Source organism: Meleagris gallopavo, chromosome 5 (assembly GCF_905368555.1).
Source record: "Meleagris gallopavo chromosome 5, MGAL_WU_HG_1.1, whole genome shotgun sequence".
NCBI classification, from domain to species: Eukaryota; Metazoa; Chordata; class Aves; order Galliformes; family Phasianidae; genus Meleagris; species Meleagris gallopavo.
In genome coordinates this window covers 13,467,907-13,482,044 of record NC_139408.1, presented here as the reverse complement: position 1 = coordinate 13,482,044, position 14,138 = coordinate 13,467,907, and the positions used below count along the sequence as shown (strand labels likewise).

At 42.0% G+C, this 14,138-nt stretch overlaps 1 protein-coding gene across 1 annotated transcript; it reads left to right on the top strand.

The window, feature by feature from the left end:
* Positions 1 to 357: 357 nt before the first annotated feature.
* MRPL23 (mitochondrial ribosomal protein L23) lies at positions 358 to 11,830 on the top strand. Its single transcript, XM_010711006.4, has 5 exons — positions 358 to 398; positions 483 to 605; positions 1,781 to 1,863; positions 3,617 to 3,690; positions 11,485 to 11,830. Exons 1-5 carry the CDS (start codon positions 373 to 375, stop codon positions 11,644 to 11,646), a joined length of 468 nt encoding a protein of 155 aa, XP_010709308.2. The 5' UTR covers positions 358 to 372; the 3' UTR covers positions 11,647 to 11,830.
* The last annotated feature ends 2,308 nt before the right edge of the window (positions 11,831 to 14,138 follow it).

The window sequence follows — 14,138 nt, the reverse complement described above, 5'->3', positions numbered from 1 at the left end:
CCCAGGGAGACGGTGGAGTCTCTGTCCCTGGAGCTCTCTGAGATGATCGCCGTGGAGATGTGGCGCTGAGGGATGTGGTCAGTGAGTGTAGTGGGGATGGTTGGACTCGGCGATCTCAGTGGTCTTTTCTAACCTTAACGATTCTACGATAAGAGCTGGCCTCCAACCACCAATCGTCCCCCCTCCACGGGCCGGGTTTGTGAATGAGCCCCGCTAAGGCTGTAGAGGGCAGCCTTGAGAGGAGCGCCAACGTAACAACGCCGAATCCCACCCTGCAACCGCTCCTCCGCGCCAGCAGGAGGCGCAAGCGGCGACATTCTCCCCGCTGTACGCCGCTCTGTGGTCGCAGCACTTCCGGGCCGGGCGGCGGCCATGGCGGCGGGCGGCAGGAAGGCCGTGTGAGCAGGCTGGGCGGTACGGGGATGTGGTTAGCGGTGTAGTAATGCCGCTTGGTTGCTTATCGGGCCTTCTTCTCCCCTCAGGTACCCCTTATTCCAGCTGGGCGGCCCCCAGCTGCGGATTTTCCGCCCCAACTTCTTCATGTTGGCAGTGCGGCCCGGCGTGCCGCAGCCCGAGGACACCGTGCAGTTCCGCGTCTCCATGGAGTGAGTGCGGGCGGAGGGCGGCACGTCGGCCAAGGGAGCGAACGGCTCCCCGTCTGCTTTGTCCGACGTGCTGCTCTTTACTGCCTGTGGGGATGAGGGCGAGGGACTGGAAGGAGCGGTCCTGGAGAGCAGCCCTGCGGAGAAGGACCTGGGGGTCTTGATAGATGAAAAGCTTAACATGAGCCAGCAGTGTGCCCTTGCAGCTCGGAAAGCAAATGGTATCCTGGGCTCCATTAAAAGAGGGGTGGCCAGCAGGGACAAGGAGGTGATTGTCCCCCTCTGCTCTGCTCCTATGAGGCCCCATCTGAAGTACTGCGTCCAGGTCTGGAGCCCCCAGTACAGGAAAGACAAGGAGCTGTTGGAGAGGGTCCAGAGGAGAGCCACGAAGATGATCAGGGGACTGGAGCACCTCCCTATGAAGACAGGCTGAGGGAGCTGGGCTTGTTCAGGCTGGAGAAAGGAAGGCTGTGGGGTGACCTCATTGCAGCCTTTCAGTACCTAAAGGGAGCCTACAAACAGGAGGGGAATCAACTTTTTGAAAAGGTTGATAACTGCAGGACAAGGGGAAATGGTTTTAAGTTGAGGGAGGGAGGATTTAGGTTGGATGTCAGGGGGAAGTTCTTCACAGGGAGACTGGTGAGGTACTGCAACAGGCTGCATAGAGAGGTTGTGGATGCCCCATTCATCCCTGGAGGTGTTCAAGGCCAGATTGGATGGGGCCCTGAGCAGCCTGGTCCAGTATTAAATATGGAGGTTGGTGGCCCTGCATGTGGCGGGGGGTTGGAGCTTGGTGATCCTTGAGGTCCCTTCCAACCCTGGCCATTCTGTGATTCTGATGGGGCTGAAGGAAGGGCCTTCTGTGTGCCAGAGCTTCCAAGGCAGCTGAATGCAGAACATCCTGCACGTTTTTACTGCTGAGGCTACAGAGAATGAAGTGTTTACAGCTGTTGCAGTTTATGGTTATGAGTTGCTCCAGCGGTATATGGATTTATGTTGAGTTTATACTCCTGTGCAGTGAATCTACCTTGGTTTGGTTAAAGGGGAAGCCAAATTTATCCCTCTGGCTCTGTTTGGAGTTTAGTTAAATATTTCTACTTTTGCTTTTTTCTTTCCCTGTAGTTAAATATTCATACTTCTGCTTCTTTCTTCCCCTAAAATACTGTCTCCTTGCTTAGAATGACAAAAGTGGATATCAGGAATTACCTTGAGAAAATCTATAATGTGCCAGTAGCTGCTGTGAGAACCAGGATACAGTATGGTAAGTGCAGTTGAACAGTTCAAAGGGGTGGTTACAGTTTCCTTGCTCATCTGTTTATTCCTTAAAACAAGTATGTGCCACTTCATATGTACCACTTCACATATGAACACTTTGTTTAGATTAGAACATCAGCTTTTTCTTTTAAAAACTTAATTTAAAAAGGCTTAAAATCTTGACTGTTTTCTGACCTGTACCAAATGCTTTGGTACCATTTCTTTTGAAGACCAGTGGGTGTTTCACTCACTTCAGAAGGACCTGCTTCACGAGTTTACCTAACTTGTAGAGAGGAGGTGTTATGGTTTGACAAAGGCCAGATTGTGTAGAGGGAAAAAATACTCAATTAGACAAGTAGATAATATCAGAAACACATCTTTACAATTTTTTTTCCCCTTGTAGTTACCACATTTCTGCTGTAGATTTGTATGTATCCACTTATTGTGTTTCTTCACTGCACTGCACTAGTACAAAAAAATAAAGAAATAAATAAACAACAAACACAAAAAGCCCCACAAAGAAAGAAACAATGTTTTCAAAAAAACAACTTCCAAAAAAACAAAAAACAAAGAAAAAAAACAGCAAAAAAACATTTGTAGTTTTGCTGAACTCACACTTGATGCACTCTTCTCCAATTGAGCTGGGCTAGGATTATGTACAGTCACATCACATGTGAATGCTTCCTTTCGCAGAGCATCTCTGAATGCATTTTGTATGCTGTACAAAGTCAGGAATACCGTTTTTCTGTCATGCATGTTTTAGATTAGCAGGTAGCTAATTAATCACATGGACAGTGACTTGTTGGGTAGGGCATCTTTGGCTGGATTCTTCTTTTTCGTGCACTGACCAGGAAAGGAATTGATCGATGTGTTTCTAATCCCAAGGGCAGGGCAATTTTTAAAAAGGTGTAGGGTAAAAAGGGCTGTAATAGTGAAAAATGGAGAATGAAAGATAAAGCATCAAGAGAAGGTTGTAAAACTCAGAACACATAGAAGAAGAGAAGGGAAACAAAGATCTTCTGCAATATGCCTTTGTAAGAAGTAAAGTCTTAATACCAAAAACATTCCATTTTCAACAGCACTGAAAAATCTTTTTGCTTGTTCTTGTAACCTTGTTTTGTTCCTCACTACTTATGGAAGTGCTGTTAATATGTGTATAGTCAGGGATAGAAGAGGAAAGGTTTAGGATGTCTCATAATTCAAGAGCTTTAATTCTCTTATATGCAGGGAGTAAAATGAACTTCTGAAGACAACTTGCATAAAGTGAAGATGCTTTATTTTGTTTTGTTGTTTTTTTTTTTTGGGGGGGGGGGTATGGAGTGTAATTTTCTGATTTGTTTGACAATAGATCATTCTCATTAGCTGAGCAGTAAAAATTGACCAGTCTGAAGCTGCTCAGTGGTCATTTCCCCATTATTTGACTGAAGCTGTTAATGTTGGAAGGGCAGTTTGTTTCTTCTGGCCCTCCGCTCAGAAGAATTTCCACTTTGCTGCTTTGCAGAATGTGTTGTGACCATGAAAGCCTGTCAGCAGTTAGAGTCTGGTGATGTCTCCTCTCCTTACATGTGAGCAGTGTTTACCAGCTTCAGTACGTTCTAGAAATTGAGCTATTACTGTGTAGTATGTATGTTGATATTGAAGGAATAAGAGGAATCTTAACAAAAAATCAAGATTGGTGAAGTCCCTCCCTTCAGCCTGCTCTTGCTTTCGGGTACTTGGAAGTCCTGTGTAGTTACAGATGGGCCTCTTCTATTCTGCAGGTGCAAACAACAAGAGAAACCATAAGAATCAGAGAGTGAAGAAGCCAGATTACAAGGTCGCCTACGTACAGCTGGTGAGTTAACGTGGATGCTTGCAGGGAAAGAAGGAGCTGTTAATCAGCCAAGCTGGAAGTAATGCTTAGTGAATTGTCCAGTTGGCTGGCTATTTCTTCCAATCCTCTAATGTAGATGTTTTTTTTTAATGTGTTCCAGAATGTATAAAGACATTTGATGACTTAGTTGAAAAACAAATTCAAACAAAACATTAGTTCTCAAGTCCCATTTTTGTCTGAGGTTTCTGTGTAAGTTATGGTCTGATGTCATACAGTGCTGCTTTGCCAGTGAGTTTCATACTGACCCCGTACTCTGGAAAGTTCATGACTTGTGTGGTTGATTGCTAAAATGTCCAGTAAGTAAAAGAATATATTGTAAGGATGGGGAACTTTTTATTAAAGCTCTTTGAATCTCAGAGAAGACTAAAGCGTGTCTCCTGAGGAGCTTTTAGTCATGTCTAGTAAGTGTGCTTTGTGGCTGAAGTGGGTTCTAAAACGTATGTTGGTTGCCCAGTGGAAAAGGAGCTTCATGTTCTTACGGGTTTCTTTCATAACAGGAGCACATTATAGTTCAGACTTCTCTTGGGCTTACCTGGCTACAGGGGAAAAAAGAAATGCCACCCGTGAAAGAAAAACCTTTCACATACCAAAATTACATTAAAGGAATGCTATTTCTGGTTGTAAAACCATAAGTTCAAAGTTGTTGTTGGCAACACGACCTCAATATTACTCTGTCCTGGGACACTGAGTTAGTGTGGGGGAGCGTTGCGTGGTCTTACAGTTTAAAGACTGTGTAAGAATTCACACAGACTTGCAATGAAATGAAAGATGCACAGACAATGGGAAATAACAGTATTTATTTTTTAATTGTTCAGACTTGACATGGTCTTAGAAGTTTTCCTTTAAGCCCCTTTTAGGAAGGGGTGTGAAAGGAAAATTGAGAATTCTGTTTTTTGTAGGCAGCCCTTATCTATAAAAGGACAGCATGAAATGCAAAGTCAGTAGAAAGTAACAGTTTTATGTCTATATGAGGACTAACCTTCATTTACTGTGTTGGAGTTGAAGGCAACCACCTCCGGATGAAGGCTTGTGTTTTGATGACAAAGAAAACATGCCTTTTTCAAGAAGGAGTCTCTGATTTGTTGGACAAATTCCCCCTCTTGGAGGGAAGGCTATTGTCTGTGCAAGGCTTTTGTCTGCAAGAGATTAGGTATGACTAATGTATTAAGAACAGGGCTGAGGAATTGAATGTCAGGAGTGATTTTGTCTTACGAGTTACATTCTCTGGATGATGATCCTTAGTAGGTAATTGGAGGCACTTTCTATTGTCACAGCTTCTTGGTGGTGATGGCTGTGCTTTTGGAGTCTTGTTTCCCAAAATTGAAGCAGATGTGCATCTCTAGTGAAACTTGGTCAGTTCTCCAGCTTTACTTGACTGTATTTAAATACAGTCTTGTTTCTGTATCTGCTCAATTGAGGATGGGGTTAGTCTGCAACCCACAGACAAATTCAAGGGGAAAGAATGGAAAGCAAAATGTTGTATTTCTGTGGAAAGCCACTCATTTAAGACAGTTCCCATGTGCATTCATTTCAGGTTACATTTCTGAGATCAGAATAGTTGTCATCACCACATACGTAACTGCGGTGTGATGGGGAGCTGCATGGTGTAGTACTGGAAGCAGTTGAATACCAACAGTGCTGGGAATTGTTCTCTAGCCCCTATTTTGTCTGCTGGGCAAATTGCCCTGTGCAGACCTCTGTGGTACTGTGGCTGAGAAGTGTTCCTGGTTCTTGAAAGAGCAAGTAGCCCTTGGTATCCAACAGTATCATTCTAAGTTTCTATACCACGCTGAGTTTTCACCTGTGCCATGAATGGAGTTAGGGGTTCACCTTTAAGCTTTTGTTGTGCAGCATCCTAGGTGAGAAACTGACCCTTTAAGTAGATGTGTGCATGCTCTCCCTTCACCTCATTCCTGAGCCCTTTTCTGTTTCTTCTTCTGTTGTAGCTGTCAGTGAATTCTAATCTTTAGGTTTGTCCTTTTATTCCTCTTTTCTTTTTTCTTTTTTTTTTTCCATTTGTTCTTTGCTTTTCGTCACTATTTCTGGTGTCTCAGACAGTGAGCTCCCAGTTCTGCATTCACACCAGCTTTCAATGCTGGGTGAGGCCAGAAAGCCAGCGTTGTTTCTGAAATGGAAGGTTTTGCCTTGGTTCTCATTCACGGTTTGATTCAGGCCAAAACAGGCCCTATGCAGTCCATTGTTAGTATCTGCCTAATTTAGAAAAGTGTGGTAACCACTGTAAAATCCTTTTTTAATGAGAATTATTTTGCATCTGCAGTGAGTCAGAGTAGCAGGGCTTTCCCACCATTTTTCCCAGCTGTGTTTTCTCTCATTAATCCAGTTTCAAGTTAGAACTGCTTATGACTGGAAAAATAACTGTTTTTGGAGGGACTTGGGCTGGTCTTCGTGTTGCCCACTAGGTGGAAGTGTTGCACTTCCCAGTGAGACTCCCTAGCAGCTCTTGTGTGGGTTTACCTGAATGAAATGGAGCGTGTTTCTCATGACTGCTTTTGCTTGCTTGCTTCATAAAACATCATCTTATGTGTTCCAGCACAATGTGCATATCCATTAACTTACTGCAAGTGTCTCAAAGGTGGAAAGTCATAGCTGATACACCCTTAAGTGTCACAGTAGTGCCCCAGCTGTTCCGCATGTAAGGATTGTTGTCCTTTCTTTTCCAAATACTATTTCTTGGAGATTCAGAGCTGTTTACTTTATTCTCAGGCTGTAACTGGACAAATACGTATCAGTCCAAGCATAATATTTTCACACTAAAAAAATACCTCAAATCATAGAAGGCTGTGGATCAACAATATCTTGCCATTCCAGACTCTGCCTGCCTTTTTTTTCCCTTCTGGAATGTGGTGAGAAAGGTTGAAGTTGGAGATTTTTGCTTTTGCTATCAAATCCTACTTTTTAATGCTAATTTATTTTTTTTAACAAAAATGAAATCTATCTGTCTTTGCCAAGTAACTAAAGCAACAACCTTTTATCCGATGAAATTATGACTATCCTAACGTTACTTAAAAGAACCAAAAGAAAAAAAAAGAAAGAAGCCACTGGTAAACTTTACAGTTACATCAACATCATGGAAATTAAAAAAAAACAACAACATCCCTTCCTCCTCCTTCACTGTTCTCACTGTTTAGCTCAGCAGGTGTTAGCACCCGTGGGAGCCCAACTGTAGACAAGCCTCTGGAATCCAGACCTATTTTTAATTAAACCTGTTTTGAGAAATCTAATGGAGATGGCTGTAAAAAGGAGTCTGACCTTGTCAACATTAGGACTAACACCTATTTAGCTACATGAATGATGGCACCGGTGGGAACATTTTTGCAAATGCTTTCTCCTTAGACCCTGCCTACAGTGTCCTGTACATTCTTAGTAATTAACCCATTTGCACATCAGATGTGACATGTAATGAATTCAGAGTAAACTTGGATGCACTGTTAGCAGTACTATTCCTGTGTGAGCTTTGAAGCTGTTTCTGCGTGCTGTTTTTTCCATACGTTTTAATATCAGATGTTACCATGTGCAATAGTAGGAAAATTGTTGAAATGCACTGGATTATTAAACTTAACTGCATTTGCTGCTACTGCTGGACTGAGTCCTGTGCTGTTGGGAGTCCAACATTTTTTTAGTTAATGATACTATAAACATTACTTTTCTACTAATTCTGAAGGACAGTAGTAAGTGCTTGAGAAGACCTCACAGTTGTTTACATGAGCAGTGTTTGCTGCGTCATTCCTACACAATAATATCTTTGTTGACCTCCTTTTCCTAAACTTTTGAAGGGACTCAAAGGTCAGAAAAGTACAAGTGAGTTTGTGCTGGATAATCCTTCCAGCAATTTTCTGACATGAGGCTCAGCAGTGGAAAGGCTAACACTTGACTTCATAGGCCTAATTACGGTCACTTAACCTCCCATTAAAATGAATGGAGGCAATTTGTACCACTTGATGTCGTAACTCCTTCTGCAAACTCAGGGAGCAAGGTGTGTTTAAATCACCCTTTGTAACCACTAAGACTTGAAACGTAAGTTAAAAATCTATTTTCAGTGTTTAGGTCACTTGTTATCTTGAAAGATGTTAGTATGTAATGAATGAATAATGACTCTGTATATAAATCAGTTTTACATTGGGGTACAGCTGAAATGAAGATTAGATTTGTGCAGGAGAAAAGTTGAATGGTTCCCAATTCTGTAATCTAAACAGAGGACCACACATCTCACTTGTGTACAACCTTAGAATTCCTAGGAAGAAGGGAGGTCTCTGGGAGGACCCTAAATTGAGAATACCAACATGTGAAAACATCACATTGACTTTATTTTTTTAGGTACTGTTGTAATGCTTCTATGACTTCATCGCTTTATTTATTTATTCTTTAACATTCTTAGGCCTCGTATGAGGGGATGTGGAGGGAGAGCTCATCCTGACAGACTCCAAAGATATCACCTCACATTGCTACAGTGTCAGTAAAACAACTTTTTCACCATCCAATTCCAAGACAAACTAAATTATCTGAGCAAAATTGCCTGGTGTTTTTTTTTTGTTGTTGTTTTTTGTTTTGGTCAGTGTCTGTCTTTTTTACAGTGCTTTCTTTTAGCAAAACTGCCAGATAGAGGAGGGTGTTCTCACTTTCTCCCACTTTCCCTGTGCTTCCGACTGAGGTAACCGTGCTGGCAGGAGTTCCACAGGAAGACCAGATCTTAGCTTTTTTAGAGTCCATGCCTGTTTATGAATTTCAGTAAATCAGCGAAAGGGAAGACCTCACTTAAACGGCTTAGAAAAGGTAAAATGCTGAATGAATGTAAGGTTTGGGAATAAGAACACAAAATTTTGCATCCTGGTTGGATATGCCAGTAGTTCTCCTTCTGACAGTTCGGAAACCTTGTAAAATCCTTGCTCTGATGAACTAAGTAGAAATTCTGTTGTTTGCTTTATTTTGGTTAGGCAGATGACTGCTGTATAGAAGGGAAAACTTTTTCAAAGGAAAATGTATATCTGAAGCAGGATTGCATAAAGGAGTGAGGATCCCTCTGTTTCTTTGGTAGGCATTGTTTTGAGAAGGTGGCATATGAGCTGAAACATTGGTGGCCTCTGGCACCACGTTGAAGATGCACCAAATATAAATATGCCTGGATAGACTCTCAACACATTCTGTAAGCTGATCCCTCTTGGTATTTTTGAGATTTTGAAATACCCAAGATACAGGCTTCTTTTGAAAACTAGCTACTGAGCATGCACTACAGCCATTTTTCATACAGCTTTCATCACTGCAGAGTCTTACAGCGCAGTATTACTGCATAGTATTGTTACTTAAGATTTATCAACCTTCAGTTCTCAGGGTGTAATGTCTTGGCTGTTTCGAATCGTGTCTGGCTGCCAGCCAAAATCAGAATTTCTTCACAAAACAAGAGCTGGAAAGAGCCAACTTGTCTGTGCTGATTTTGATTTATTAAAAGGCTCCGATACAGATTGACGTTTTTCAGCTCAATATTTGACTTTCACCAGCCTTGAAATGGGAACTGTGAGCGCTTTGATTAACAGCTGAAAGGTTTGCCTGGTTTCACTACACCCTCTTTGCCGATCTTTTTACATTTTTTATTCCTTCTTTTAAAAATAATAACTGTTCTGCAATGCTTAGTGAATTACCAGGAACGTTGTTAGTATGCTTTAAGGACGACTTTCCTTCATTTGCCAATAAGAGAAGTGCTTTGGTGTTGGAAGCATACCAGAATGGAAGTGCTGCATAACAAGAACCCCTTACTACCGTGTTACCGGTATGAACAGTTCTCACATTTTCAGTGTAGGTGGTATGCCTGCCATGTTATTCTGAATTGTTTCCCAATGTGTTTTACTAAAATGGCTTCCTCTCCAGGATGGATGAGTCCTTAGAATCAGAGCCTTATCTGTTCTATAGGTACGGCGGGGCTGAGCAACCTGCTTGCAGTACAGCTTAAAACACAGTAATTTTTTGTAATGTAAACAAATTCTTTTCCAAATGGTTCGGTTTGCTAACATCTTGGGCAGCCCTTGGCCTCAAGGGTGTTTGCTGCTGATCCCACTGCAGGAAGAATTTCAGTAGGGTACAGCTTTGGGATTGTTCAAGGACATTGATAACACCTCTTTGTGTACCTCATATGGAACTATGCTTCACTTGTCTTGGACAGCTATTAAAAGCATACCTGTTGGTAATTGAAAGGTACAAAAGAGTTGAAACTCCCGAGTGTACGTTGTGGAAAGGAAAACCATGATTTGTTCCAGTTGATCTTATCCAGGCTAGAATCTAGGAAGGAGCAATGTACACAGCAGCTCCCTTGTTGTTTTTGTAGTATGGTCAGGCTCTTAGGAAACCCCCAAGAAGTATGCACTAGAAAAACAACTGAAGCATTGCTGGGTATGAGTTGATATTTCCTAGATTCTAGTCTGGATAAGTTCAACTGGGATAAGTCATGGTTTTTCTTTCCAAAACGTATGCTTGAGGTTTAAATTCTTTCACACCTGTAAATGACCCTGTTGAGTGTATATGGCTAAATGGAACATAACACACATTCAACAGGGTCAAGGACACAGTGGCAGGTTTTTGTTTTTTTTTTTTTAATTTAATTATGTCATATTTCTGATCCCAGAATGTAGTATAGATAGCTGTGTTGTGGAAGGCTCATTTCATCTCCTTTGTGGAGCTGTTTCTTAATTGTGCTTCTGATTCGGTTTTGCTTATTGCACAAACGTAAAGAGTAGATGATCTGAAAAAACTGTTTTCATCCAAGGCAATTAAATGCTATTGTTGAGATTTCTGTGTAGTGTTCTGCCAATGAAGTTAATGTATGATAAGATTTGTAGGTGTTTTGGAGAATAATTTTAGAGTTATGAATTATGAGCTATCGCTTATGAGCTTCATTATGCAAAGTCCCATATGGAATGCAAGGGAATGGAAGGGCTGATATTGAGTTTAATGAAGTTGTGCTTAGTGCAAACACCACTAGAAAGCAAACAGATAATGTTAATGGGATAGAACATTTCCACAGAATAATGGTTTCCTGCTGTTAGATAAAAACCAGAGACCAAGCAAATGTTTATTTTCCAAGTGGGAGACATAGATCTGATGGTGATGTTACACTAAAATGACTTGTCTTTTAGGCAGAATGACTGATGCAGATGTAGTCACTTTAATCTCATCAGTGATGGATTAGACAGATTGTTCCCACTGTAATTATTTTACACTGTAGACTTTATTCCAATTGATAAGAGACCTCTGCTATCTGTTATTCTGTGTTCCCACATTGCACCCTATAATAACAGCTGCTAGATCTGTTCTTCCTGATCCCAGACGAGATTTAAACAGCTATAACCTCTACTTGTATCCTAAGTATTAACATAATGAATGCTTGCTCTGCCATGTATTTCCCTGATGGTATGACTTTAACAAAATTGCTTATTTTGCTACTCTTGCTTTTATATGACTCCTACAACATATCTGAGCTGGCTCAATATCTTTGAAGAGGTGTCTCTCTCCTGACCATTCGTTCCGTAAAGAAAGTTGCCAGTATCTTAATTTCTGCACAAAGGAGAAGAGGCAGAAAGCTGGTTTTTGATGGGGAGGGATAGGTGTGTATCTCAGGGAGAGCACTGGGAAGAGGCCTTTTGCACCAGCAGAAATTTCAGGATGGTCTTTGATTGTAATTTTAAGTATATGCGTCGTACCTGTTGCAAAGGCTGGAATGCCTTTTTGACTATTTGTTTTCTCTTTTAGGGTCAAGGGAAAACCTTTCAGTTTCCCAACCTATTTCCAGAGAAAGAAGACTCGGAAGCTGAGGCTTTTGATGACTTCAGGAAAACGTTCATGGAGAAAGAGCAGCAGAGCCAGAAGGGTGACCCCAGACGAGGTGGAGTCCCCGATTGGTTTGGACTTTGATGCAAGAAGCCAGCTGCCTTTCTTTAGGCCCAGAGGGATTTTAATCAGTAGAACTTCCACTCTTCTCATAATGACTGCGGGTTTATCCTTGAGCAGTGCTTGCTAGGGTGGTTGTTTTTTTTTCCTGGCTGTTTATGCTCAACTGCAACAAAATGGCCTTAAAGAAATAAAAAGGTAAAATAAATCTGACTGCATCAGATCTTTCCTCTGAACTTGGGGACTATTTCTGCAATGTGAAATTGCTTCTGACTGTGAGAGTGTCAGTGTACTTACTTTCTTCTTCCTTCCACAGGTCATTTGTGTAGAAGTAGGAGGCATTTTGTTTCCCAGGATAAACGTGTTTTGCACTGAATAGAATGTATAAAAGTCGTGACAGGACAGCTGAGGTTGGACAAAAATTTGTAGATAACTAGGCTGCAGGCTCAGGACATGAGTTTCCCTTATTGTCAGTTACTGTGTTTCGCTGTCCCGTGGACTGCCTTCCTTCCAAAGCTGCCCCATTTCCTGGAGATGTGTGCATAGTTTGATTTCACTCCTCCCTGAATGGCTATGTGGTATTTTGGACGTAGGTTCTTTTAGATAGACTTGTGGCTGTGTGTGTGTGCGATCCTCAGAAGCCTTAAGAAGTGGACAGAGGTGGTGCACAGTGCTTGCTAGCTGTTGTGCAATGCAGGTAATTGCCTTCTGTGACCAGTCTGCCCCCAGGAACATTTAAGGGCTCAGTTGTGCTAGTGTTCCTTCCCCTGCCCACAGCTACCTTGCAGTGTTGGCAGGAGTCCTGTGTAGACACAGTTGTATTGGCATAAAAACGATTCTGCAAGTGTAGACTGTTTTGTGCTCTGGACTAGTAAAAAGACTCTTTTTACTTAACTGGTGCACCTCCCTTTAGTTCCAAGTTGCTGGTGCCAGGGCAGTGGTAGAACTTTTTTAGTCCTTCAAGGCTGCCACGTTTAGGTTTTTCATTTCTTGGCTCTGCAGCTGTTTCTCCTTGCTTTGATGAGGATATTTTCTCTTTCCCTTTGTCAAGTAATATGCTCTGCTAGTGTGTCAGGAATGGCAGGCGAAAAAAGTGTTCTAGGGAGGACTTTATCATAGATAGAAGGAAGGATGTGTTTCTGCAGGCCGTTAGGTATAATGCTAGCGTGTGCAGGGTTAAATGTATGGTTCATGTTTCCTCAGCTTCTGAATTCTGCCACTTGGAGCGATTGGGAGGGTAGTGAATGAGCTCTTGCCTTGAACACATCTACTCAGGTGCTCTCCATTATTGTTCCGTGTCTGAACTTTTTGTTTGGACAGCTAGCAAGATGTTTATAAGGAAACAGCTGTTCCCCAGAGAGGCGATCCAAGTAAGATTTTATGCACCCCCTTCTGTTAGTTGCCTCTTTCCCCCGGCTACATCCTCTCTGCACAACAGTCTGTCTCCTGCAGTTTGTTGCTTACAGCTTTGGTGTTTCTCCCACCCCCATCTTTATCTAGCATCCGAGGGGGATTGTGCGTGACGATCTGTGTAAGTAAGCTGATGCTTAAACAGAGAGATGCTCTCTGAGAAGAGGGAGATAAAGGAGGATTTGCTACTCCTAGCCTGCCAGGAGAGTTACAATAGTAGATGTGGAAAAGTACTGAGTTCACTGAAAAAAGTTTTTGTGTTTGGCATATCTGCAAAGCCAACACTTCCAGAGTTTTGTAGTGACGTAGAACTTCAGGTTAAATCGGGTGCTGGCCTGCAGTTTTAAAGTGTGAGGACTGAATTTGTTTAGATAAAAGAGTCTCTCTTCTGCTGTATATAGTTTTCCTAGCATTCCCCCCCAGCCCCTCTTACTTTTTTTTTTTTTAATTAATGGGCTTGTTTTCAAACTTCCACCTCAGTTTGAAGTTGATCCATTCTGGGTCTGAATCTTTGCTCCTACTCTATAGTGTCACAGAGTTTGCTGTTTTTTTCATCATTTTCCTTTGTGTTAGCTTCCAATTTAGGTAACTCCATTTTTACCAAAGTGACAGTGAAATGACAAGAATTCATCTAGTGCTGCCATATAACTTCCTAGCTGATTGGTCAGCCTTGAGCGAGCGAACAGACAGGTATGTGGTAGTTCTGGATAAGTGAGGGTGTATTCCATATGTTAGGTTTAACAGCAAATTGAGATATTAACCACCAGGCTCTCTGCCTTCTGTGTTGTGGTCCTCAGGAGAGTGACCAGCTTCTGTACTGTCGTTGAGAACTTAGGCTGAGAGGAGTTTATTTGCAGTACCAAATATGCACTAGGCTGAGTGAGCATCAAATGTTACAGGGCTGGTCTACCATGCTTTGCTACTCTGATTTCTCCATGGGTGATTAATTTTTAGCTCATGTTCAAAACAGGTTTCTGACTGGAGTGGCACAAAAGGGAAGAAATAGAGAGATGAGTGTACCCATATCTATATGAAGTTGCTACAACCAAATTATGGCAGATACTCAAGCAAGTTAAGAGAGAGAACTTACGTTACCAGCTTCCTCT

Bases quoted from the DNA above. Each gene is read 5' to 3' on its own strand.
- MRPL23 (XM_010711006.4), top strand. From the start codon at position 373: ATGGCGGCGGGCGGCAGGAAGGCCGT. The intron at 399-482 runs GTGAGCAGGCTG...TTCTCCCCTCAG, and splicing joins GCGGGCGGCAGGAAGGCCGT to GTACCCCTTATTCCAGCTGG. The intron at 1,864-3,616 runs GTAAGTGCAGTT...TCTATTCTGCAG, and splicing joins GAGAACCAGGATACAGTATG to GTGCAAACAACAAGAGAAAC.